The sequence below is a fragment of the Podarcis vaucheri genome (genome assembly GCF_965113315.1).
Source record: "Podarcis vaucheri genome assembly, chromosome: 10".
In the NCBI taxonomy this organism is placed as follows: domain Eukaryota; kingdom Metazoa; phylum Chordata; class Lepidosauria; order Squamata; family Lacertidae; genus Podarcis; species Podarcis vaucheri.
The window spans coordinates 32905396-32931246 of NC_138748.1; the positions used below are offsets into that span (position 1 = coordinate 32905396).

The 25851-nt window shown below is 39.9% G+C and overlaps 1 protein-coding gene across 9 annotated transcripts in view; it reads left to right on the forward strand.

Moving 5' to 3' along the window:
• Positions 1-25851, forward strand: part of NAV3 (neuron navigator 3) — a 459986-nt gene that overhangs the window by 411914 nt on the left and 22221 nt on the right. For 5 of the 9 annotated variants that reach the window (XM_082240711.1, XM_082240708.1, XM_082240710.1 and 2 more), the window contains 9 exons: positions 2986-3009; positions 4404-4481; positions 13570-13653; positions 15556-15667; positions 17647-17768; positions 18303-18323; positions 19478-19650; positions 21002-21067; positions 23146-23299. In XM_082240711.1, the coding sequence (XP_082096837.1) occupies positions 2986-3009; positions 4404-4481; positions 13570-13653; positions 15556-15667; positions 17647-17768; positions 18303-18323; positions 19478-19650; positions 21002-21067; positions 23146-23299 (834 nt within the window). The remainder of the gene's footprint in view (positions 1-2985; positions 3010-4403; positions 4482-13569; positions 13654-15555; positions 15668-17646; positions 17769-18302; positions 18324-19477; positions 19651-21001; positions 21068-23145; positions 23300-25851) is intronic. The other 4 variants (XM_082240712.1, XM_082240716.1, XM_082240709.1 and 1 more) reach the window with 3 other exon arrangements.

Consider the following 25851-nt stretch of genomic DNA (forward strand, 5'->3'; position numbering starts at 1 on the left):
TATAATACAGGGTACTTAGGGTTGAAAATCTCCTGGCCCAGCTAGAGCTTTGATAAGTTATTGAACATAGAGCAAGCTTATCATACATTTTGCAGCACACTGTGAGGTATACGGCTGTTCAAGAAATGCATGACTTAAGCCCTACTTTGGAAAGCAAAGCTACTTGTGTGATACTTTGGATTCAGTTTTTGTTGAAAGCATGGCTGCTGCCTCCTTAAGGTACAGAGATGTTTGGAAACAATTGTTCATGAAGTTCATGATGAATCATGGATTGAATTATATTCTCTATGTTGAGGTTGCTTTGGTTGTGATAACTTGCCCATGTATGTTCTCATGCCACCAAAGAGATCTTTCCAACAACCTCCTCTACCCATTAAAATGCCACACTCTATTTTAAAAATTTGTAACAAAGCTTGCAGATTAAAGTCATAAATGCACTTATGAACATTTCATATTGTATATTTAATTTTAGTGCCTAACACTCATAATTTGCATATTATCTCAACTTACATTAACTGCAGCTGTTTTTGAAGAACTGAGCAATGTTCCAAATATGGACGACTTGGGGAAGGGAGATATAAAATCCAGTTTTAATTTGCATAATGCATAGAGCATATTTGGCACAGTTGAGTTTATATGCTTGAGAATTCAGATTTTTAAGGGCACAGAATAATGTTCTTGCCACCTGAACTTGCTTATGATCGAATGCCAAATGCTAACTCCACTGAACTGGTAGATTATTTTGCAGGGGCAATCCTGGGTTAAGACGCACATGAAATCAAGGTGCTACTCTCAAGAGTGCCATATTGAGCAGTGCTGTGGCCTATCATCCCCCATCTGGGTATCTGAACAGAAGCACCTCTCCCTGGACCCCTTTAATAACGTATCCCAATTCCTTAAAGTGAGGATGGCTCACAACCTCCTCCCCAAAACCTAGACTAAAATGGAATATACACACAAATAAAAAATGTTCGGAAAATGTTTTTTTTTTAAGCGTTTTTTAAAATACAGTGGTACCTCCGGTTGCAGACGGGATCCGTTCCGGAGCACCGGTTGGATCCTGAGGTTTCCGCAACTGGAGCTGCCTGTTCTGCGCACACATGCAGTGCAATAGAGCACTACTGCGCATGCGCGCACAGCAAAACCCGGAAATATACTTCCAGGTTTGCCGTGTGCGTATCCCGAAGGATACATAACAAGAGGGGCACGTAAGTAGAGGTACCACTGTACATTGCTTTTTCCATAAGGCTCACCATTGCCATCTAGTGCCGCATTGTATATTGCACTTAAAACGTTTTATTTGCAGCTGTATAGCTGAGTCCTAAGAATCCAGCCCAATGCCTTATCTGCCAACAAGTTGTGACAATTTCTATGTGGTATGCAAAATTCCTAGACGAGCCCAATTAGTCTGCAGGCAAATTTCTCCCTGGCCTCTCTGAATACAGTGACCAAATACTTCCATAGCAAGGTTTTAAGCGTGGACTGCCTGCTCACTTCCGGGCAAACATGTTGCATAGGCAGGGAGGCTGGGAAATTCAGCGACAAATTATGTGGTGAAGCTAGGGGCAGCAGCTCGCACAGCTGGTGAAGGAAGAAGTGACCTCCACCAACCGCACGGGAACCAGGAGACTGCCTCTGGCTCAGCCATGTCCATGCCAGGTGACAGTTGTCTCTTGCTGCCCTGCTTGAATTGCAGAGTCAGGTAACCATTACCTTTTAGGACAAGTATGACAAGTGTTTATGAATCATACACTTAACCACACACCACATCAGCCGATAAGAATGATCATTCTAAGATTTCTGTTGCTTGACCCCTTCTCCCTTTCTCACCATTTGGCATCACTTCTTGTTCAGCGTTTGAGTATCTAGCTGTGATAATGGGAGCTGAAAACCTTTTAGTTAAGGGCAAGGGATGCTTTTGGACTATAAAATCAGTAGTGTGAATTGTAGTTGAAGGACATAATCCCTGTTCAGCGTTTTCCCTCTTTGTTCTCATAGGCTCCTAGGGATAAAACTCATATGATTGTGAAGCCCCTAATCAGGAAATGGTACTTCAGTGGAAATATCAAGCATTTGATTTCAGTGATAGGCAAGAAGACCATAAAGAACAAAATTTCATTCTTCTGTGATATTATACAGTGCTCCATGCCTTCTTTTATATCTACATGTTGAGTTTAAAGTAGCTGTTCCATATTTTTAAACTGAACTCTCCCCACTACTATGTCATGGTGCCCACAAATAAGTTTTTATATGATTTTCTGTGCCTCTGGTCATACTACCGGGATAAGAGGTACAAAAAGCTTTGTTACTTTTGATGCAAAAGATGCATTGAATAGACTGTCACTCTCTTTGCTCTCTTTATATCACAGCTGTGTCTGATTAATGCAGACTTGTGTAAAATTTCTTGTTTTACCTTTGATTTTATTCCAAGTGTTATGCTTCAAAGGAAGAGGCCTTTTGAGTCTGTAAACTGGGGTCATGTGGAAATGTGGGTAGTTCCTGGGCAGTGTCATGGAACCATCCACATTTGTGTACCAAAATTTTAGGAGTCTTTGCTTGATGGTGGTTCTAAGAACACCTTATTCGCTATTATTTTTCTTTTTGAAATTTCTATATAGTCCTTCAATAGCCCATTCAGTTCAAATCCTAGCACAGGATAATGAACAATTTTTAAAGAAATCTTTCAGGTATAAGACAGAGTCAGCAGGACTTAAAGTATCTTCTCAGAAGTCAATCCTGTTATGTTTGATAAAACTTGCTCCCAGGTGTATAAGGTTGTGTCCTAAAACACTAGTAGTAACAAAGTTGCATCCAAAAATCTGCTTATGATCTTGCTTTCTTCATTCTTAGGCTATGTTTTTTTTGCAATTTTATTTGAGAACTTGTTTTTATCTGAGTCAAAATCTATTATTTTGATTTTCTTAAATATAATTCAGTTGTATGTTTCCATAAATAAAGTGCTCTTGCTTTCACTCTCTCCCATAGGCTGAAGAAAAGGCACATTCAGAGGTAAAAAGATTGGCATTTTTAATTTTATACAAAATATTTTGCTGTACAGAGTGCTTTTCAATAGCCTCAAATGCCCAGCATGAACCTATGATGACGGCAGCTCTCATGTACTTGTATGGTGTTATTTATGCCAGCACATTTTCTTATCAGAAAGGGCACAAGGCCCCCTCAGTCACCACCAGCTGCCAGCAACCTCTTACTGCTCTCCTCACCTGACTTTACCAGCCATCGCCCTATTGAATCCATTGCTACTCAGATAATTAACTGTCTTTTATGATAAGGGCTATTAAACTATTAAAATATTATAGAGAGGCACTAAAGGTTAAGTGTATTACACCTGTGGTTCATGTTTTGTGGGATGTCTCTTGCTCATTCAGCAGGGCATTTGAGTCATTATTCCATCATTCTCATATATATATATATATGATGCCAAAATCTATCCTCTATATAGAGATGCCAAAATCTTTCCTCCATTTTCTCAAAAGTTTTATTTCCCTGTGACAGAGGCTTCCATTTTTCTTACCCATTCTTCTGGCATTTTATAATTTCTTTAGAATTTTAGTGGGTGTGGGATTTTGAACTTAACGTTGCAAGGCAACTGGGAGTTGGGGCATCTGTTTGACACTCCCCCCCAGCCCCAGTAAACATGTCTCCAGCATTCTCTAGCCTTCAGGGCTGCCTGCACTTCCTGTTCTGCAAAAGCCTTGTGTGGGGTGTTCCTGCATGATGTTGTCGTCTTCTGGGACTTGACTGAACTGTGGGACTTCAGGGAGTATAAAGAAGTGAGATGATTTACAGAATGCAAAAAGGGACACTCACAAACATGCTTCAGAAATAAGAAAAGTATGATGAAATCCCCACACCCCAACCATGAGAATGCGCAAAAGCATTGAATCGCAACCCGCGCATGCGCAGACACAGGTTGCAAATGCTGCGGGTTGCGAACGTGTGTCCCACATGGATCACGTTCGCAACCCGAGCGTCCACTGTACAGTTTTCTCAGTAACTGATGGAGAATGGTAAAAAAAAAGGGGGGGCTAAATTTTCAGCACAGCACTGCATTGGATAGAAATTAACTCATGCTTCACATGCTTAATACTAAGCTTATGCAATTCAGTTTGTATCATCATTCACATGTTTTAAATAAATATCTAAAAGGCTTTAAAATTTAGATTTATATGATGTGCATATGTTGTATCTTAATGGAAATTTTTAAACCATAGATGAAGCCTTTGATATACAGTACTGTCTGTAGCATATACAAAAATGTTGGAACAAACAGCACCAGCTATTCTTCTACTGTACTATAATTTCGCATATTGAATAGCCTTAGTTAAAGCATAAGGTTATACTGGCATATTTTGAGAGACATTTGTGTTTGTTCCCACATCCAGCAAATTCATAAACTACGAAGGGAGCTGGTTGCATCGCAGGAAAAAGTGGCCACCCTGACATCACAGCTGTCAGCTAATGTAAGTCATTTACTGCTGTCATTAATAATTTCTACAGGCGTTTAATGTATACAGGTATATGCTTTTATAATCACAATAATCATGTGAGGAAGACCACTGCCATTATCCCTTTGCAAACACAGGTGAGACTGATGATTTTAAAGGCATTTATACTACTATTCTTCAAGCCAGTGTAGGGTGCCAAGCAAACACACACACACACACACACACACACACACACACACACACACAGACTCTTTTCTGACTTTGGGTGAATGCAGATGCATACTTAAAAGGGTTATAGAAATAGAACACACATATACATTGTAATGCAACATATGTGCTCAGGACCGCAAAACCTCAAGGACCAGACTCTGCAATCATCATCTGAGGCTCTTCTTCATGTGCTTCCTCCATGAGAGGTCCGGAGGGTGACAACACAAGACTGGGCCATTTCTGCAGTAGCTCCCTGTTTGTGGAATGCTCTCCCCAGGGAGGGTCATCTCATGCCTTCATTATACATCTTTAGGCACCAGGTGAAAAGGTTCCTCTTCAACCAGGCCTTTGGCTGATAAATATTCTACGACCCATACAGCACATAGGCAACAATTATTCACACAATTAATATTCTTCTTCAAAATCAATTTTTCAACATTTATCAAATAAGAAAACTATTTACAAAGTGCCATAAAAACTTATAATCTATCTAAAATAAAGTGAACTTGTCAACGGCACAGGTTGCATTTCTTCAGCAGATAAATATTCTATGGCTTTTTAAATGTGACTGTGAGAGGGAGAATTATTGTTGTTGTTTTTTATTGTAACTATTTATTTTGTGCTTTTCTCCAAAATATTGTTAGCTCACAGAGCTTCAAACTCTTCCCCTTCCCACCCACCCCAAACAAAGATTATACTGTGCAAAACGGGAGCTAGAGGTGAAAGGCATTGCCCCCTTTCATGCATTTCCTATTAATTCAGAAAGCATTCACTGGCCATTTTATCCAGCAATCTCCCTAAAATATCTGCTTTCCTGCACCTGTTCCACAGGGTAATGTTATTTTTTACCTCTGTTTCCTGCTCTTAAGAGCCGAGCAATATTGTTTGCTCAGCTGAAATTCCTCACAGCATCACCACCTTGTATAATTCACTTACGTGCACTGGGCAGGGATCAAAACAACTTCCTCCCACTGTTTCAGATGTAGCGTTAGCATTGTGACCCTCAAAGTGCTTGGCGCAGATATTTAGTCAAGCGTTTCTATGGCCACACTAAAAGTTAAGTATTTTTTCCTAGGATCTGGGAAATCACGATGGTGGGATTTCAAATTCTTGTTTATAATAAAAAAGTGCTATTGCTTTTATGTGAGATATTTTTATTCTTTCTGTTTGAATGATATTTACATTCTACTTATTAAACACTTAATCATAACAGTAAAAAAGAAACATGGGCAGAGTTACAGCTACAGCCATTTCAACTGTCAGTAAGACAATGATAACTACTCATGTTTGATTCTTTTATGTACACAGTATGTAAAGGGTTGTGTGAAATGTGACTTAAAAAAATAATAATCCAAAAGGAGGTAGCTGTTGGGATTTTGAGCTTCTACAAAATGATTTTAGCTTTTGTTGAAGCACAGTAATTACTACTGTCAGAAAATAAAATGTCAGGTGTCAGCTGGTGACATTGGTGGGTGCTTTTGAATAATGCAACATTTTTATTGTTTTGTGTTTTGAAATGTGACTGACTAGGAGCAGAGAAGTTCAGATATGGACTACGTTTCCAACTTATTGTAGTACTCTAGCAGCTTATCTTTTGAAATTGCTCCTTTCCCTAAAGGGAACCCACTTGTATGATGGAAGGTGTTGTAATTCTGGACATATAAGATTGCTTTTGTGTAGCTAGTATCCACCATATTAAATTATTAATCCTGTTGAAGGATGAACCCAAAAAATCCATATTCTGTTCTACTTTGACAAACAGTTTTTGAACTACTGGCTACGGTCAGTCAGTGTCAGAACTTCAGCTTCCATTTATGGCCAGCAAGAGTAATGCATCCTAGATTAGCAGTAACCATAGAAGTGAAAATTTAAACTTAATTTTAAAATGTTTGAACAGTTTTACAAGACTTCCTGTGTTACTAGTTTTCAGTGTTTCATCACTGTGAGAGAAGAAAGGTGAGTCCTTTTCTCAGCATAGGATGGAAATAAAATGAGCAGATGATGTAGAAAGAAGTCATCCTGCATATGCTGCTTGCTATGGAACAGTAGAGATAGGAGGAAAAGAGCCATTGCTTAGGAGAAGAGGTGTGACATGGGGACAATGCCAGACAGAGATCTGGTGGACCAGGTTAGATCTATGGGCCATTTTAGTCACACTGAAATCAATGGAACTTTAGTTACTACAAATTTGCCTCATTAAGTTACACTTTGGCCTCAATCAACTCACCGTTTAGATTTGTGTGCGCAATCTTTGTCAGAATAAAAATTGAAATGTCTTTTTGCACATCTTTTTACATTTTCCTGTTTTCTGACTTAGTAACAATACTATTGGAAGCCATAATTTAGCAAGCATGTGTTTTATCTCTTGTTTGTTAGGCAAGATTATCTTATCTGAGACTCCTGTGCTCTGTTCAGTATCTAGTTATTCATCTCAGCTGATAAAGCCCAAAGCATCTTCCTTTTTTTACAATTTAATCTACTCAAACTCCAGCTGCTGCTGATGTCTTGATTTCCAGTTACTTCAACTTGATGATTGAATTTCCCTTTGTTGTTTGCTTTTGAGCTGCTGAAGGGGAAATCCCAGAACTATTTTTTTTTAAAGGTGTTCTTTTAGTTCAATTTGTATCTAACCAGCAGACTTTCTACCAGATTGTCATTACGATCACTCATTTTTGGGCCTACCTAGCATATTCGGTTTCTCTTTGATCAGCACATCTTGAGGCCTGGAGAGCAGGGAATGCAGAACTGTCATTGGCTGAAAGAGTTACTAGGGGTGCACAGGTGAGAAATTCATGAGACAAGGCACTTTAGGCTTGTGGTTCTTGCAAGGTTGTACAGGGTTTCTCTACAGGGTTCTCTTCCTCAGAGGAGGTCTGGTCTGGTTTAGGGGAGAGGGATTGTGATAATGCCTATGCCATGTATATGGATTTTATGGCTGTCCTAAGTAGACAAATTAATTCAGGAGTTTCCCTAAGGTATTAAATTAGGAGACTTTTATCCATCCCTATCCTTGCCCAGTGCCGATCATATGGTCGGCGGTTCGAATCCCCATGGTGGGGTGAGTTCCCGTCTTTCAGTCCCAGCTCCTGCCCACCTAGCAGTTCGAAAGCACCCCTAAGTACAAGTAGATAAATAGGTACCGCTTTATAGCGGGAAGGTAAACAGTGTTTCCGTGTGCTGCGCTGGTGCTGGCTCGCCAGAGCAGCTTTGTCACGCTGGCCACGTGACCCGGAAGTGTCTCCGGACAGTGCTGGCTCCTGGCCTCTTAAGTGAGATGAGCACACAACCCTAGAGTCAGACACGACTGGCCCGTACGGGCAGGGGTATCCTTGCCCAGGAGGCTTCACTCATGGATAGGATGGAACTGCTATTAATTTTAATTTAAATGAACACATTCCTTTTCCTTAAAATAAATCTTAAAAAATAAGGCATGAACTGTCAAAAATCTGAAGACCTCCCCCACATATACTGTTACTCAAGGAAAAATGGGCCATTGTTCCATTTTTTCAATAAAATAAAATAAAATCAATAATGCAAGACAAGAACCCAATTTAAATTTTTGAAGTGTGTGTGTGTATATATATATATATCTGTAGAAGTGACAGTTGCCTAGCAATAAGCATTTCAACCATGATATTCATAATGCAGCAAAAGTGCTTTCTCTGTTGGAATGCAATTGTCGATTTTAATGCTGAATATTATTTGATTGGTGCTTTTTAATTTAAAAAGTGAATTTTGCATTAATACATAGAATCAGAGAATTAAAGAATTGTAGAGTTGAAAGGAGACTCTGGGGATCATCTAGTCCAATCCTCTGCAATGCAGAAATCTTAACTAAAGCACCTATGACAGATGGCTATTCAACCTCCAAGGAAGGACAGTCCCTCACCACCTGACGGAGTCCATTCCTCTGTCGAACACCTCTTACTGTCAGAAAGTTCTTCCTGATGTTAAGTCGGAATCTCCTTTCTTGTAACTTGCACCCATTGGTTCAAGTCCTACTCTCTGGAGCAGGAGAAAACAAGCTCACTCCATCTACTTTAGATATTTGAAGATAGCTATCATACATCCTCTTAGTCTTCTCTTCTGTAGACTGAACATACCCAACTCCCTCAACTGTTCCTCATAAGGCTTTATTTCCAGACGCTTGATCATCTTGGTCACTCTGCTTGCACATGTTCCAGCTTGTCAATATCCTTCTTAAATTGTGATGCCCAGAACTGGACACAGTATTCCAGATGTGGTCTGACCAGGGCAGAATAAAGCGGTACTATTACTTCCCTTGATCTGGACACTATAATTCTGTTGATGCAGCCTATAATAGCATCAGATTTTTTTGCTGTTGATGCTTGTGGTTTGCTAAGACCCCTAAAGCCTCTTCACATGTACTACTGGCAAGCCAGGTGTCCCCAATCTTATATTCGTGCATCTGGTTCTTCCTGCCTAAGTGCAGAACCTGACATTTGTCCCTTTTGAAATTCATTCTGCTAGTTTGGGCCCAGTTCTCCAATCTGTTAAGGTCATTTTGAATTCTGATTATGTCTTCTGCAGCATTAGCAACTCTTCCCAGTTTGGTGTCATCTGCAAATTTGATAAGCATCCTCTTTTGTCCAGGTCGTTTAAAAAGATGTTGAAGTAGGGTCTTCCTGTGCTTATGATGCTGGGTCTGGGAAGGAGGTGATAAGAGTAGCCTTGCTGTCTTGCTGTCACTGGGATCAAGGTGGTTAGAGCAGGCTTCCTCAACCTCGCCCCTCCAGATGTTTTTGGCCTACAACTCCCATGATCCCTAGCTAGCAGGACCAGTGGGCAGGGATGATGGGAGTTGTAATCTCAAAACATCTGGAGGGCCGAGGTTGAGGAAGCTTGGGTTAGAGTGTGCCGGTATGACTTTCTTCTTCCTATTCCTTCCTTCATGGCCTTATAGATTGGAGCCACCAGTAGGGCTATAGAGACGCTAGTACAGTGGTACCCCGCAAGACGAATGACTCGCAAGACGGAAAACTCGCTAGACGAAAGAGTTTTCTGTTTTGGAGGTGCTTCGCAAAACGAATTTCCTATGGGCTTGCTTTGCAAGACGACAATGTCTTGTGAGTTCCTGCTGGTTTTTTTTCCTCCCCCCTTTTTCTAAGCCGCTTATCAGCTGATCCGATCAGCAGATAAGCCGCTAAAAGCCGCTAATAGCGCTAATCCGCTAATCCGTCAATGGGCTTGCTTCGCAAGACGAAAAAACCGCTAGACGAAGAGAATCACAGAACGGATTCTTTTCGTCTTGCGAGGCACCACTGTATTGTCTTTATATGCCACTTCCTCATCTTTTCTGGAATGTAGCCATACTCCTCAGTTAGTGCCACAACTGAGTTACTTGTAGCATATTCCTCCTGGAAGCATTTGATTGTATTCAGTGAGATTTGTAGACCTTAGATACTGCAAAGTCTGCTTCCATTTATGTGCTTGGCAGAATATATCTGAGCGAAACAAAGGAAGATCTATCATCATTTGGACACAGTTATGTTCGTACTTCAAAGTTATAGCATGTCAGTGCACAGGGAGCATGCATTTTATCACAGACTTCTAAAAATCAATATTTTTGACATAGTTATCATTCTGTGAAGATCTGGGCACAGTAGTAAGCCCATCACCTTTATAGTACATTACAGGAAGCTTACTATGGGGGTGGGAGGTGGAGCTGTACACAGAACTCAAGTTACCTGGACAAAACCAACTTCTGGTATAATTTCCATAGCTTTAAATGTCATATTAATCTGGACAAAACAATATTCTCCTTTGTTTCTGACAAACATTACTGGGGAACTTAAATATAGGAGGAGGAGAATTATTTGTCATCAAAGTTAACTTGTGCATTTATACATTCTGATCCACTTTCTTCTCTTCAGATCTGTGACTGTTCAATCCTTTGTGATATTCAAGCTCAGAAATTCATTGTGTAATTTCTGTGTGTTATTTTTGGTGTTGCAGTTATATATGGAGTAGCAATAGGCTTCTCCTCTTCAATAGGCATATAGTGTAACTTGTGAGGTAGTTGTGTACCCAACTGCAGATTTAGTAGTTACTTTGCTTTGGGGGGCATTTATTAACCTACTGTTAATAAATTTGAAATGCAGCATAAAGTCAATAAAAACAATATGAACCTAATGTGATGTCTCCTGTACAACCCCCATCATCTCTAACTATTGGCCATGCTGGCTGAGGCTGATGGGAATTGTAGTCCAAAGTATTTGGGAACTGCATTGGGAAAGGCTGAAATGAACAGATATTGTCAAATTTAAAGCTGAGCAAGAGGCAAAACAGCATTAAAGCCAAGGTCCAGAAATGTGGGAACTCATTAAAAAGATTGTCACCTGTTGCTGAAAACAAAACAAAATCTATACCATGCAATATCCCTGAGAAGAAAGTCCAAAAGAGGTTGGACCTGCCATCGCCACCCACATCACCTCTTACGGCAGAGTAATAGAAAATTATAATACCTAGAACATTCTTGCACAGTGGTCCACACAGTACCTGGGTTTGACTGATTCCCAAGTTGTTTAGGGCTTTTAAAGTTAAATGAGCTCTGTGAGCCATGCTAAAAAATGGACTTGAAACTAGGGATATGCATGAGATGTGGAAAAATCCCAAGCTCAACTAGGGGTTGACTCAGAGTAATTTTGGGTTTGCCTGAGATGAAGCAGGATCTGCACAAGGTAGCTCAGTGCTTTGCTGGCCTTTGATGATCTCTCTCTATATATATTTAAAAATTGCAAACATTTACTAAAAGTAGTAGGTCTTACTTATTGTAAGGAATAGTGCTAAGATGGGGTGCTGAGGGAAGGGAGATGAAAACATCTGAGTGGGAGAGAGCCAGAGATTGGTGCATACTGGCTTATATTTGGAACCAGTGTAATTATTTCAGAATTGATGAACCACAGTTCTGGTCCCATGTAGTAATCTTGCCACTATACTTTGACGCAACCATGGTTTCCAAACAGATTGGCCTCTCCAACAAAGCAGGGAGATCACACAAATAAAGACTTCATATTCCTGGATATGCCTTGAGTGTTTGGTTCACATTATTTTCATGGTATAAAGAGGTGAGGCACCTTATGGCTTTTCCAGTAGGTATTACGGGACCAGGTATATTTCTCTGTTCACAGAATAATCCCCAATTAGGTTTTATTCATTGAAAAGCATTCAGTTTTAATAACATCAGCACAGGAAGTGGATTCAGATGGTCATAATACATAAGACTGCTATCATATAGTTTCCTGCCTAGCATGTTCACTTGCCTTAAGATGACCTTTCCCTTAGCCTCAAAATGCTTGTTGTCAGTGAAAATAAAATTCTCATGTTATGTTACCTTCTTCTGAGTGGACTTTTTCAACCCGACTCGTGCATATTTAAAGCAAGCAAACAGAAGCATAGCCAGTCTTCCTGCTGTGAGACTCTATTAATATTTCACACTATGATTGTTTTCTATATCTGAGGGGGTTTTCGTACATCTTGTGCTATCAAATTCAACACCCCACCACCACTTTAAAATGCTTTATTAGTTTGGAAAGTGCATACAAAATATATTTAGCCAGTAACCAAACATAAAAATAGACACATGTATCTCTTCTGCACACAATTATTGGTTCTTTTAAACTGGCTTACTGAATAAAGCAAAAGGGGTGGGGGAAGTCTTCTGAATGCACTTTTTAGAGGAAGGACAAAATGGGAAAGCAACAGCAGAGGATGCATTTTGAATGGGATTAGTTTTATCTGGCAATAAAGTTACTGTTGTTGTAATTATTGAATACACGCTTAAGGCAGAGCCATGACAATCCAATCCCTCTCTCCCCCACCCCAAAATTTACTGGGCCTTGTGGATTGTAAAAATGCACTGAGGGGTTTCATCACTTTTTTCAGCAGGTAACCCTTTAAAGCGTTCCATGTGAGTGTTTCATGCTGGCAGCTGTGCACTCCTGGCAGTTTCTATTTTCATGTTTTCCCCTCTCTCTTTAAACTTTTTGCTGTGCCTGGGGTGGCAAAAGTTGAATTTTGTGGCTGCTGCTGCTGGTGGTACTCCCAACTGCTGACTGCCATTATTCTTCCCCAGAAGGCCCTTGAATAAAGATATAACAATGTTCTGAGGATGATTTGTAGAGCAAAGTGCAGGTTCGTGAACTTCAGAATGCTTGAAAGATGGTTTTAAAAGATTCCAGAAAGCATGGGTGCTGCCCTACTCTCAGTAGGATGGGAGGCAGACTTTCTAAGAAATTCACTCGACAAATCTTTCCAACAGTTTTGGGTGCTCCTTTAGGCACCCAAAAACCATTTCTAGCAGAAACTAGAAACACTGAACTTTTGCAGACCTCTAGTTTGGAGTAGGGCACAATCAAGTACAGTGCTGCCATATTTAAGGGTTAAAATAAAAAAATTCCTTCCTGTAGCACCTTAAAGACCAACTAAGTTAGTTCTTGGTATAAGCTTTCATGTACATGCACACTTCTTCAGATACACAGAGGGTATTTAAGGGTTGTTATTCTATAGCAAGTCCAGGTGAAACATGTTCTTGTTAAAGAATGCCCAAATAATTGTACTGGGCAAAGCATCACAACTGTACAATTGATCTAGTGCTGCCCCAAAGCCACAGAATTCTACAAAGAAACTGGAATTGACACTGTGTACTACGGACAGCTGGGAGTAGTGTCTGCCTCGTCCAGATAGGAAAGTGTAAGGAGGTTGGAGAACGATTAGGAATTTAAACAGAGGTAACTTTTGATGGTGATGGTCATGTAGGGTTGTGTGTTTTTTTAAGCAGAAGTACATTCAAGCATATTGTATAGATTTTGTATAGTGCATTTGAAACCTATTGACATTTGACTGACTCCCCACCACCCCATCTTCTTCACAGGCCCATCTCGTAGCAGCTTTTGAAAAGAGCTTAGGAAATATGACGGGCCGGCTGCAAAGCCTAACAATGACAGCTGAACAAAAGGTATGTTAGAAACAGCAGATGCTTTAATGTGGAAAACTGTTCTTGGTTTATATTAAAGTTTGTATTGAAGGCTGAATGAAAAGACAGCTGTAAGAATAAACAGGCAGGTGCATCAATTTTATTTTTTTATGACTATCGATGCTTTGTGAAAGTGCAATAAGAATAAGATTGCACACCGTCAGATTTAGCCGAGCTATATCAGAGGGCAGTGTGATGATAAAATCTTTCATTTCCAGATTTTAATTAAAACATTTGTGACTCTGAATTTAATCTGTATTGAAAGATTAAGCAACAAAAGGTGGTCATAAACCAAGTGGAGTGCTTGTTCCAGTCTGCCAGCTTTGTCAAAATGCTAAATATTAGACAGAAGAGATATTACAAAGATAGAAAAACAAGCCAATAGCAAGTGTTATCTTGGAACAGCTGGGGCTGGATTTGGTTTTGACTTTGCTTGTTTTGCAATACTTTTAAGTCAGGGTTGGGAAACTGGATCTGGCTGATGGACCAAGTCCTCATCTCCATAGGCCCTCCTCTCTGTCAGTCATTTGCTGTCACAATGAAATCTGATGATCCATTTTAGCCCACGAGGTTGGAAAACAATCTATGAGGGCAAAAATAAAATTAAATGTGTGGATAGTGCTTTCCTAATGCTGAATATGATTTCATACCATTTGGACAGAAACATCAAAGCTACAGGTTGCAGAAAAGAATTGGCAGGATCCTCCATTGAAAAGTGCAGAAGGATGAATGTATGCTGCTCAAATTGATGGTTTAATGATGGGTAGAATGTTTATGTGTATGAAATTATATTCTTTTTTCTTAATTTATTATTTTAATGATGTATTTTATTTAGTCCTGGGACCATTTGTTGAGGAGCAGGTTATTAATACTGTAAACAAAATAACTGGAAAATGAAATGAAGGCAAAGGCAAAGGCAAAATAACTTTTCCTTGCACACCTCTTGTTTCCAATTAAGACATGTGCGAGGATCAAGTTCATTAGCTTCTCTTGTGCTGTGGCTACATACTCAATTTGGCTGCTCCTGTAGGGATAGGTTATTTCAGGCTTGTAGGATCTATTTTGTCTGCTAGTAGATCCCTAGGGTCCGTCAAGTAGGACCAGCTGGGGAGAAAAGTGGCCAGGTGCAAAGCAGTAGCTTGGTGGTAATACCAGGATGGTGGTGGTAATACCAGTTACTTCCTATAAATTGTACATTGGGATAACCCATGTATATACAAGTGCAGATCTACACCAAAGTTACTACAGACCAGGGATCTACCACAAATCCATCTTCTGCCTAAGGGCACACAAGTGAACCACTGTAATAATAATAATTTCTCAAAAGGAATTTCTTCCAGTTTGATCTTTTCATCTTCTATAAAGCTTCGGGCTTCCTTTCTCAAAGAGATTATAGCACTGGCACTGACTTCAATAAGCTTTCCCAGACATTTGAGCATATAAGCTTTTCTTTTTCTTCTTCCATGTTGCTGCTAAGGTCAAATTCCTTCAGTAGCTTTAATCCTCATTATATAAAATGAGAACTAGAAACAGAAATGTTAAATGCAGTTTAAATTAAAACTGTGCATTACACTTGTTAAAACCATCCGCTGCCAAAAGATGAGTTACATTGCTTCATTTCATAAGAAATCGAATACATTTTAATAGATGTTTGTATATTTTTTTCTTCAAAATTCTTGGTATGCAGTATTTTATAGAGATAAATAGCTTCTAACCTGATGGTTCTGACATGCTGTATTAGCTGAGTTGAAAAGCATACATGATGCCTAATTTTCACCTGAATTCCACCCAAATTACAATGCAAAAAGTGCATTTTGACCCCAGTGGGGGGTGGAAACCATAGTTACTCTGATACTTTTGTGACTTTTTCTACTGTTCCCAAAGGAATCGGAACTTATAGAACTACGAGAAACCATTGAAATGCTGAAAGCCCAGAACTCAGCTGCGCAGGCTGCTATTCAAGGAGCTTTGAATGGCCCAGACCACACTCATAAAGGTATGGACTGCTGCTGTTTTTTCACTGGGGACTCATTTTTGTCCCAAAGAAGTGCTAAGCTACTGGCTTTCTGTTGTTCGGAAGAATAGCCTCTCTCTCAAGTTTTGATCTAGTTGTATTTGTGGTGTTTCCACTAGTGCTGTGTGCCAAATCCTGTCCTCCAGTTTCTTGAAACATTTCTTCCTCTGCAAAGCAATATTCCATTTTTCTCCCTCTTTCCCAGAGTACTTTAGAATTCATTCTTTGGTTGGTGCAGAGTTGAGCTTACTCTATTGCTGCAAGGTGGCCATGGGTGGTGTGTGTTTATTTCTTTCCATTCAACTTCTATCCAGCACTCTGAAGTCTGCCTGGTTGCCTGCCCTTGCTAATCTGAAAAGACCTCAGGGGAGTCCACTAAGCTTTAACTGAAGCATGGTAGCCTGAGAGTCTGGCTACCAAGTACTTAAGATTGGTACAACTATCTCTTTAATAATAAAAAAATACTGCACTTAAAAGGAATGAACAGCTATCAGACGCAAAGTAGGCAGCCTCCCCACCTTCCCATACTTACAGGAAAGCCCAGCTGCTGAGGATGTCATGGGGTTTTCAGGAAACCTGGGCACCCAGGAAGGCTGCAGAGTGCAGATCACTGGAGAGACGATTGGTACAGTGAAATAAAGGACACTCACAGCAGCCCCCCTTGGCCACCTTGAAAGTAAGGTAAGCTCAAAAAAATAAATAAATCCCACTGTTGAAAACTGCACTGAAAATTCCCCTCCCCTTTTACAGTTTTCTTATGCAGTTTCTTTTGTTATTATTTGACGGAGAATGGCTGAAAAACATGTAGGATAAATTTTCAGCCACAACAATACAAACACAACACGTAGGCTAATAGTTATTAGAGAATTTTCAGAACAGAACTAGTTTCCACAGCCGGAAAACTTCCATGTGTCATTTATACACCACAGAATTATCTGACTTCTCTTGAGGAATTAGTAACTGGCTAAGGCTTGATAACCCCTTTAATGCTGTTCTGCATGTGCACCTTGTGCATAGCAGCGGGAAAAAGTTCCAGCCAAAATAAATTAGTTTTAAGTCATACACTCATTGAGTGAGGGTGTGTGGCCCACTCCCGCTGAGCGCCGGCTCGGTTTTTTCCCTTTTAGCCTGCAGGCGCTGAATTCTGCAGGGCGCCAGAAAGCTAAAGAGGAAAAAACTGAGCCAACACTCGGCGGGAGTGGCACACGCACCCTCGCTCGCTCGGTGTGCTCGCTTGCCCAATGGGTTGAGGTGCAGGCGCCTCTCCTGCTAGCCATCTTTGAGCCAGGCATCAGGCACCATGGATCTCCATGGGGGTGGCTCCCCCAGCTGGCTCGCCCCACTTGCCTGCCTCTGCCATGCCGCACTCAAGCCTCTGCCTGCCGTGGCTGCCATGGAACAAAGCAGCTAGCTGAGCCAGGAGGCACGGCGGCCAGCCTCCACCTCTTCCCCACTAGAGGAGCTGCCCTCCAGCCGCTGCCACCTCCTCTAGCCCCACAAAGCTGGGCTCGTCGCTCACAGCACCCAGGCTTCCTCCACCACTGCTGGTGTTCCTTCCCTTAAAAAAGGTCAACAAGGGGGAGGGGACACCAGAGGGATCTTTGCACCATGACGCAAGACGGCCCTGCCCGCTATCTAGTTGTCCAGGGTACTTTGCTTCTTCTCATGCTGCTTGTTTCCACTGCACACAAAGAAAGACACTGGCTAGGGAGATGGTGGAGACCAAACAGGTGGCTTTCTGCACTGAGAATGAGTGTGCCACCAGAAAAAAAAGATTTTCCACAGTCACTTCTACAAGTAACAGTTTATTTGTGTTTCCCTTTGGAATCCTATTCAGCTTCCACCAGAGCACTCAGTTTAAGTGGAATTTGGCATTCCATGACATTATTAAACTCTAGAAAGGGGGGGGGGGGTCCCTTGGGAAGTAAGGCACTTCCATATTTGTTTTATTATTATTATAGATCTGCGAATAAGGCGGCAACATTCCTCCGAAAGTGTTTCCAGCATCAACAGTGGCACCAGCCATTCAAGCATGGGCAGTGGTAATGATGCTGATTCAAAGAAAAAGAAAAAGAAAAACTGGGTAAGTGCTCTAGAGATTTTAATGTATTGAATAGACTTTTATATGGCTTCCTTCTTCATAGATAACACAATGGTGCATACAAATAGCCCTTATAGTGGTGCCCTTCTGTATAATTAGCTGGTGATAATGCTGTGCCTAGATAAATATGGATTTGTTTGCACCTAGTGAAGTATGAGCATTGGCAAACAAAATATATTCATATCGATGTGTAAGCATGTGAAAGCTTAGATAGATAGATAGATAGATAGATAGATAGATAGATAGATATAGTTTTCGCACTCATTCTATAAAATAGGTCGTCTGGAATGCTTTAGAAAGAAAGCCAATGGAAATGTTTTAAAGATGGATAAATATAAAGTCTTTGATTTGAGAAGAACATACACCTATCACAAGGGCTTCAGATTTTAGTGAAATAATGGAGAATTTACTTTTGTTGTTTAAAATATGTTTATTACGCAGGTAATATTTTAAAAATACTGATTCCAACTTCATTCCCTTGATTTGTAATTGCACACTCTTTCATGTTTCTGCAAGGTGAACTCTAGAGGAAGTGAGGTGAATATAAATCCCTGGAAAATTTGGCATGCATCTCAAAGAATATCTTGGCATGATTGCTATTCATTTTGGCAGTAGGCTTTTGTACCCTTCTAAAACAAATTATTCTTTATGTCTCCTTAGTTTTTTCTCTATTCATTTTACCTCCAACTTTGAAATCTAGAAAGGGGGAGTGTCGCCAAAATCCATTTCTTTCTTATTAGAACTCATAAAGTAGAATGAATATAAATTATGGTAACTCAATCAGTACTTACACTCCCTGCTCTTGAACTAATATTCATAGAACAAAGTGATTATGTGCTCCAATGTTTAGTAGAAGAAACATTTGGGTAATCAAAGCAACTATTTGGGGGAGGGGGGAACACACTTTCCCCCTCTGTATTAATAAGTTGTGTATTCGTAAGACGCTTTTGACAACTCGAAAATAACTGCATAGTGCTCATTGCATCCATAACGTTTGCCATCTCTACTCCTGAAATAAATGGCTCTTTGGCTATTCTGTCCCTTTCAATAATGGATAAAAAAACTTCTAGAGCAAAATAAAATAAAAGCAGTGCTTATGCATATGAACTTGCTTCTTTAAAACAGAACTGCAGCAAATACCTCCTCTTTCCCCAACCCTTTCAGCTTCTTGTCAGCAAAAAGGCAAGCATCATATAACAGCTTAAAATATGCTTATTTCTGATCCATGCTACTGTAGAAATAATAGGGTCAAACTTCTAAAGGAAAAAAAAAACAATTTTGAATAAATGATGCACAAAATCACATTGATTGGAATGTCTTCTGAAAGTCAATAATTATTTAACAATGTGGCTATTTAAGACCAGTCACCTTAATGGGAATGTCAGAGGAATGGGATTTCCACAGGAGGTGTAGGGTTTTAAATGAGCATCTGTTTAGCTGTACCACTTGATCCTGTACCTTTTCCATAGCGTTCAATGTTTGCGCTGTGCTCACTTGATTTTTAAAAAAGCACTCTATTGTGTTCTTAAAGATACTGTGTTGCACATGTTAATACCCTGCTTAATCTATACACTTAACCACAGGCAGTGGCTAGATTAGCATCTGCAAACTAACTTTTCAACAAAAAGTAAAGTGAACCAAATGACCAGAGATAATCCAAATAAATCTTAATTTTCTTTCTTCTTTCCTAGCTAAGAAGTTCATTCAAACAGGCCTTTGGGAAGAAGAAGTCCACAAAGCCTCCTTCCTCACATTCTGATATAGAAGAAGTCACAGATTCATCTCTTCCATCCTCACCCAAGTTACCCCACAGTTCCGGAGATTGTGGGTCTACATCAATAAAGCCATCCCAATCGGCATCCGCGTATGTTTTCCCTCTTTCTTAGAGAACAGCCATTTGTTAAAGAAGCAATCTTCAAAATAGTGATTGGTATTTCAGAAATACTGCCTCTCAACTTTCAATTCTGTACTTCCATTAATTGTTGCCTCTCAACCACTCTCTCGGTTAAGACCTTAATTTGCTGTTTAGAAAATTATCCCTTGGAAAATGTTATTTATCATTCTGTGTGTAGCTGTATTCAAACTTCACAGAGTGGAACTCTTGCTTCCATTGCTTTTCCACTTCATGCTACCTTGAAAAAAGCATTGATCTTGCATTCTTTTCCTTTCCATGTTTTCTTGGTGAGGGGAGACATACCTGGCTCATGACTGTTCCCAGCCGTTCTCCTTTCCTGCCCCCAAGGCACCTCTGATTGATATATATATATATATATATATATATATATATATATATATATATATATAAAACTATGTCAGCTGAAAGACTGTTGAATGCATCTTTGTAAGCTTTTGTGACAGAGCCCGTTTCATCCAATGCATAAAGTGTCCTTGGATGTTATACATGCATACAAACAAACAAATTGTATATATGAACACACACAAACATAAAAAGAGGAGAGGTCAAGGGCGCAACAATTCAAGAGAAGATGTGTCACATTACTGTACAAAATACACGAGGAAACAAGCTCAAGGCAACAGGGTAGAAGATGAAGAGAGCATGTCTTCCAGTCCAAACAATTAATGAGCTAGCAAAACAAGAAGACCCGTGTCAAAAAATACTTAAGCACTTCCTGTAGTGAGCCAACTAATTCTTTATGAAGTTTCATTGTTACCACCACAGAATGCGCATGCCTATTCTTGTTAGATGCTTGCAATTCCAATTAGGTAAGGTTTTAATAGTCAAGTTATATTCTAAAGGCACAGCCAATAGTGCTTGCTCCTTGCAGGGTGTTCTATGGCTTGGGCAGTCAAAATATAATATATTCTCAAAAATATTATTGCATCTAAACATCTGCTTTCCTAAATGATGTGTCTGGTTTTGCCTCTTAGTCCTCAAGTTAAGCATCTTAAAATGAGACTGGAGCGCACTGTCAATCTTTTTATTTGCAGTCTGCCTATGCATTTGGCTTGATAGTACTTGGGAGAAATTAAATCTATGTAAGCTTTAGCATATTTTGCTTCTTTGATTTATCATTCCATTCACACCTTCCACACACACACACACAAAATCATTGTATTTTCATTCTGCTGTGTAGTGTGCTCCTTTTGTTTTTGTTTTTTTAGTTTGTTTCTTCCTTGGACCTGATCTCATTTTCTAAACCATTTCCTTTACTTTCTGTCACTTGCATCTGTCTGTCTATTGCGTGTATATGCAGGTCATCCCAAATCTGGGCTCCAAAGAAAAGGCAAAACGGTCACGTGATCTACAAACATAGATCCCGGTAAACTGGCATGTGGGGCTTGGAATTACATGTCTAAGAACTGCACTGAAGTGGCCCATTTGCCCTATCAATAGGCATTTGTAGTCATTCCATGAAAAATATAAAACATTATAGCACTATCATACTGGATGTACACTAACATATAATAATGTATGAGTGGGTGGGGGGCCTGTAGCCCGCATCAGTTCTAGTATGGCTAGAGGACACGAATGATTGTTTGGTGGAGGGCCATAGGATGCACATCCTTGATATCTAATATGTCGTACTGAAAAATTTGAGCAGTGTAGATATATATTGTTCTAGCTTAGCACAGCTGTCACCCCAAGGACATGTTTCTATATGTTCATCTATGAAAAAAATGGCATATTTAAAAACTGAATTGTCTTAATATGTCTCTCACATGGTTTCAGAAAAGGGGGCATGATCAAGATTCACATTTTGCTACATGTTTTTTTTTTTTCATTTGCTTGTGGAAAACTTTGCAATGTATGGAAGAGAATAGGGAGCCTCTTTCCCACTGAGCTACTGGATTGTGATTACCATATTTTTTGCTCTATAAGACTCACTTTTTCCCTCCTAAAAAGTAAGGGGAAATGTGTGTGTGTCTTATGGAGCGAATGCAGGCTGCACAGCTATCCCAGAAGCCAGAACAGCAAGAGGGATTGCTGCTTTCACTGCGCAGAGATCCCTTTTGCTGTTCTAGGTTCTGAGATTCAGAATTTTTTTTTTCTTGTTTTCCTCCTCCAAAAACTAGGTGCGTCTTGTGGTCTGGTGCGTCTTATAGAGCGAAAAATACGGTATATCCTCTTTCATAGCAAAAGAAAATAGCATCAAGGCAGAGTAGAGTAATGAACGTCACTTTAAAAAAAGGTATCAATCTGTCTCCACAAATAAGTTGTTTTGCCTTTGCAGTTAGTCAGGAAAAAATATTTATATTGATAATATCATCTGTTCTGCACCTTAGTACATATTTCTCTCAAATGTGGAAATTGTAAGGGAATGTGACACTGCAGTTGACTATACAGCCATGTGGAAACCATTGCTCCTGCAGTGATCTGGGACAAGCAATGAGCATCTCTGGTTTCTCTCTTTGCTGATGGAGAGCCCATATGATGGGACTGTTCCATATGAGGAGTTCCCTCTTTATGGCTTTCACTATGTGGAATCACTGCCAAAGAGAAGCATTTCTCAGTAGTCTTCACAAGACTGTTTCCTATTTTCCAGCAGCTGCGTGAAGACTGCTGAGAAACTCTTCCCTTAGGGGAAGTGATTACTTGCATTTTTGAAATACTGATCATAGATCAAATTCCATAGCATTTGTTACACCAGCCATCACCTTAAATATAATAATATAGGGCTAGCCAATATGGTGCTGTCCAATTGTTGTTACTATAATAACTCCCATCATTCCTTATCTTTAGCCCTGTTGTCTGGGGCTAATATGGAGGGTCTGGAGGGTGCCATGTTTGCCAACCTTGCCATAATATATCAATAGAAATGGTTCCCATATTCAGCTAGAAGTCAGGAGTTGAGTAGTCAAGTAACAGCTACCAGATGTGGAATAATCAAGACAATAACAATGTGTGGGTAAAGCAGTCCTATACTTTTGCATTATACTTTACAGATAACATTGCAAAGCTAAACTAACTTCATTTCAGCTCCCATACTTTAATTTTAATCACTGCTATTTTGGAAGATAGTTAAAAATTGCATTGCTTTCATGAAACGTTAAATAAAGCTGCTACTGTTTTGGCAAATAAAAAACAGCCCTTTTCTACTTTGGGAGGAGTGAAATAGTCATGCATAATAATTACACCTTGTACAAAAAGAAAATGTTAGAACTACTTAGGAAAGCTATAAAGGCAAGCTTATAATTTTATTTGGACATTTTTTTCTCCTTTTCATGTTATTAAATTGAACCCATTCATGTAGTTTTGATGAAATTCTCCGTCCTGCTCCTAGAGAGCTACCAGCAGCAACCCTTTTTCTGTTCTTTGATACAGAATAATAGCACGTTGCCTTCAGAAGCGAGCGTTCCTTTAATCTTCTGCCTCTCTACCTTTTCCAATTCTTTTTAGGATCTGCGAATGCACAGAGGCAGAGGCTGAAATAATTCTGCAGCTGAAAAATGAGCTCAGGGAAAAAGAGCTCAAGTTAACAGACATCCGTCTTGAGGCCCTCAGCTCAGCACACCATCTTGACCAGATTCGAGAAGCCATGAACCGCATGCAGGTCGGCATTACTCACAAAAGCCATTTCCTCAAATCCCCGCTGCAGTCATCATGGGCTGAACAGAGGCATGGAATGGGATCAATAGAAATAATGTAGCTGAGATTTTAGTGGGATTGAAAAATAATGTAATAAGTAACCGAATTACACCATTAGATTTATGCCTCTCTCTAAAAGGTACTATTTTGCTTAGTGTCCCTGTCTCAGTTATTGGCAGTGATCCCCTATAATTGTCTTTTCCACTGCAAAATGCTAGTAAGAGATAACCTACTCCGAAAAGAATCTGAGAGGCTTCTGTAGCTTTAGAAGAGTGTTTGCTGCTTCAGTAAGAATTACATCAAATTTTCAGGGCAGCTGAAGGTCTTCATTTGCCTCTTAATTCCTTGGTCCTACCATTTCCCATTTTGCTATTTTACTCTATAACATTTTTTTTCTAGTGGTCAAGCTTCCAAGCTCATAAACTGAGTCACAAAGTCTACGGCATGGGTAGGCAAACTAAGGCCTGGGGACGGTCCAGGAATCAGCGTGTTTTTACATGAGTAGAATGTGTCCTTTTATTTAAAATGCATCTCTGGGTTATTTGTTGGGCATAGGAATTCGTTCATCCCCCCCCCAACAAAAAAATATAATCCCCCCCCCGCAAGATCTGAGGGACAGTGGACCAGCCCCCTGCTTAAAATGTTTGCTGACCCCTGGTCTAGGAGATGCAAATGGTCATCCTCTATAGGGGTTGAGAAAATGAACTAGCTGCTACACTGTTTTCCCAACATTTTCCCCAGCGGAGTCATGCAAGGAAATTAAGACCCAATTCCTGACACTAGAAAAATATTTCTTTGAACTCAGCAGAGCTTGTAAGTAATTACATGTAGGCACCCAGTCCCTGAGTATTAAAATCAAATAGGCAGCTTTGTTTTACTTGAAGATGTTGGTTCCTATTAATGTTATGATTCTGAAAAAGAAACTTCAATCTTTTTATTGCTTCACCTATCATGCATTTTAGAGCATTTGCTGTGATTGCAGCAATATGGTTAAAGTGTCAAATTAAAGGACCCCGTACAAAGTTTTGCTGAAAAATTAGTGTAACTCAGGAGTGGATAATTGGTTGCCTTCAAGACTACAGTTCCCATCAACCCAAACAGCTTGACCAGGAATGATGGGAGTTGTAGTTTAGCAACATCTGGAAGGCTATAGATTGGTCACTGCTGATTTATCCCAATGAAAGGATAAAAAACAAACCAGTTGATTGGTGAGCTAAGCTGTTGTGATGCTGCAGAGCTGTAGGTTTCGGGCTGTTGTGTTTTGAAATGAGTACGTGAAAGTTGTAAAAATGGTCACGTGAAAGATATTAGGAGCCTCAACGGGAGGAAAGGACACAATGCTGTTTAGAATGCTAACGCCTAAGAGGAGGGTCAGACTGATCCATTTGTAACTTACAGCACAGGTGACAGGAAGGGCTTGATAGCAGTAAAACAAGCAAGAGACTAATTTGTCTGGTAAACAGAAACCAGAAGCAGCAACTGCTATGGCTTGAAGATAGAGGTCCGTTATATTTTACACATACCAAGTTTATATTTGTTAATAATATTATTAGGTGTGATTGGCATACTGCATCTTCTGCTTTCCACATTGTGAAACTACCTCCTGAATACTTGGATTATTTTGGTAGATTTTCCCTATAATATTTGGAACAGTTGCATTGTGTTTGTAAAGGACACACTGTTTCAAGGTGTCGTTTGTCCAGCCAAGCAGACAAGGGGTGCCAAAATGTCTGAGTGAATGGGAGGCAAGCTAGATATGACTTTAAAAGTGCTTTTGCATTTAATGTGCAGGTTTTAAAAATGCAAATAACCTCAATTTGGTGTAGGTGGGTGTTTTAATACTGGACTAGAGTAGGCAGGAATGGGGAATTTAACTCTTTCCTCCTCTGTTGTTGCTGTTGTCTTCTCTTTTGCATTAAGAAGACATCCCCATGGTCACCAGTGGTTTTCTTTATTGTGTTGCATATTTAATTGTGTTTTGTTTTGCTTTGTTTTATTCTGTGAGCCACTTTGAGAGGGCTGTGGCTGCAAGGTGGATTAAAAATCCACATATAATAAAACTGGGGCGTTTTAACTGGCAGCATGGCCTGATTCTTTATCTTAAACATTTTTCCAACCTGCCACTATAATGTAAGGACACGTTTAGTGTTTGGCTTGCAACCCCAACAGAACTGAGCAGTTCTGTTCAAATCAAAAAGACAGCAAGCTATGGGTCATATAATAAGCAATGGCATATAAACCAGGAAGGCGAAGCAGAGGTGTTCTGGGCCTTCACAAATAGCAGCAAAGATTCTAATACTAGGCGAAGCACAACTGTCAGAAACCGTTTCAGCATCTTCCTTTGAAATGCTGCCAAGGGACACATGGTATGTTTTTCAAAGCTACATCAACAATAAGATAATGCAATGTTGCTATAGAACAGGGTTGAGTTTTAATAACTTTGGAGGGGGGTGATCACTTAGGAATCTAGGAAGTTGCCTAGCACACAGGATATGTTTATTTGTGTATGTGTGCATG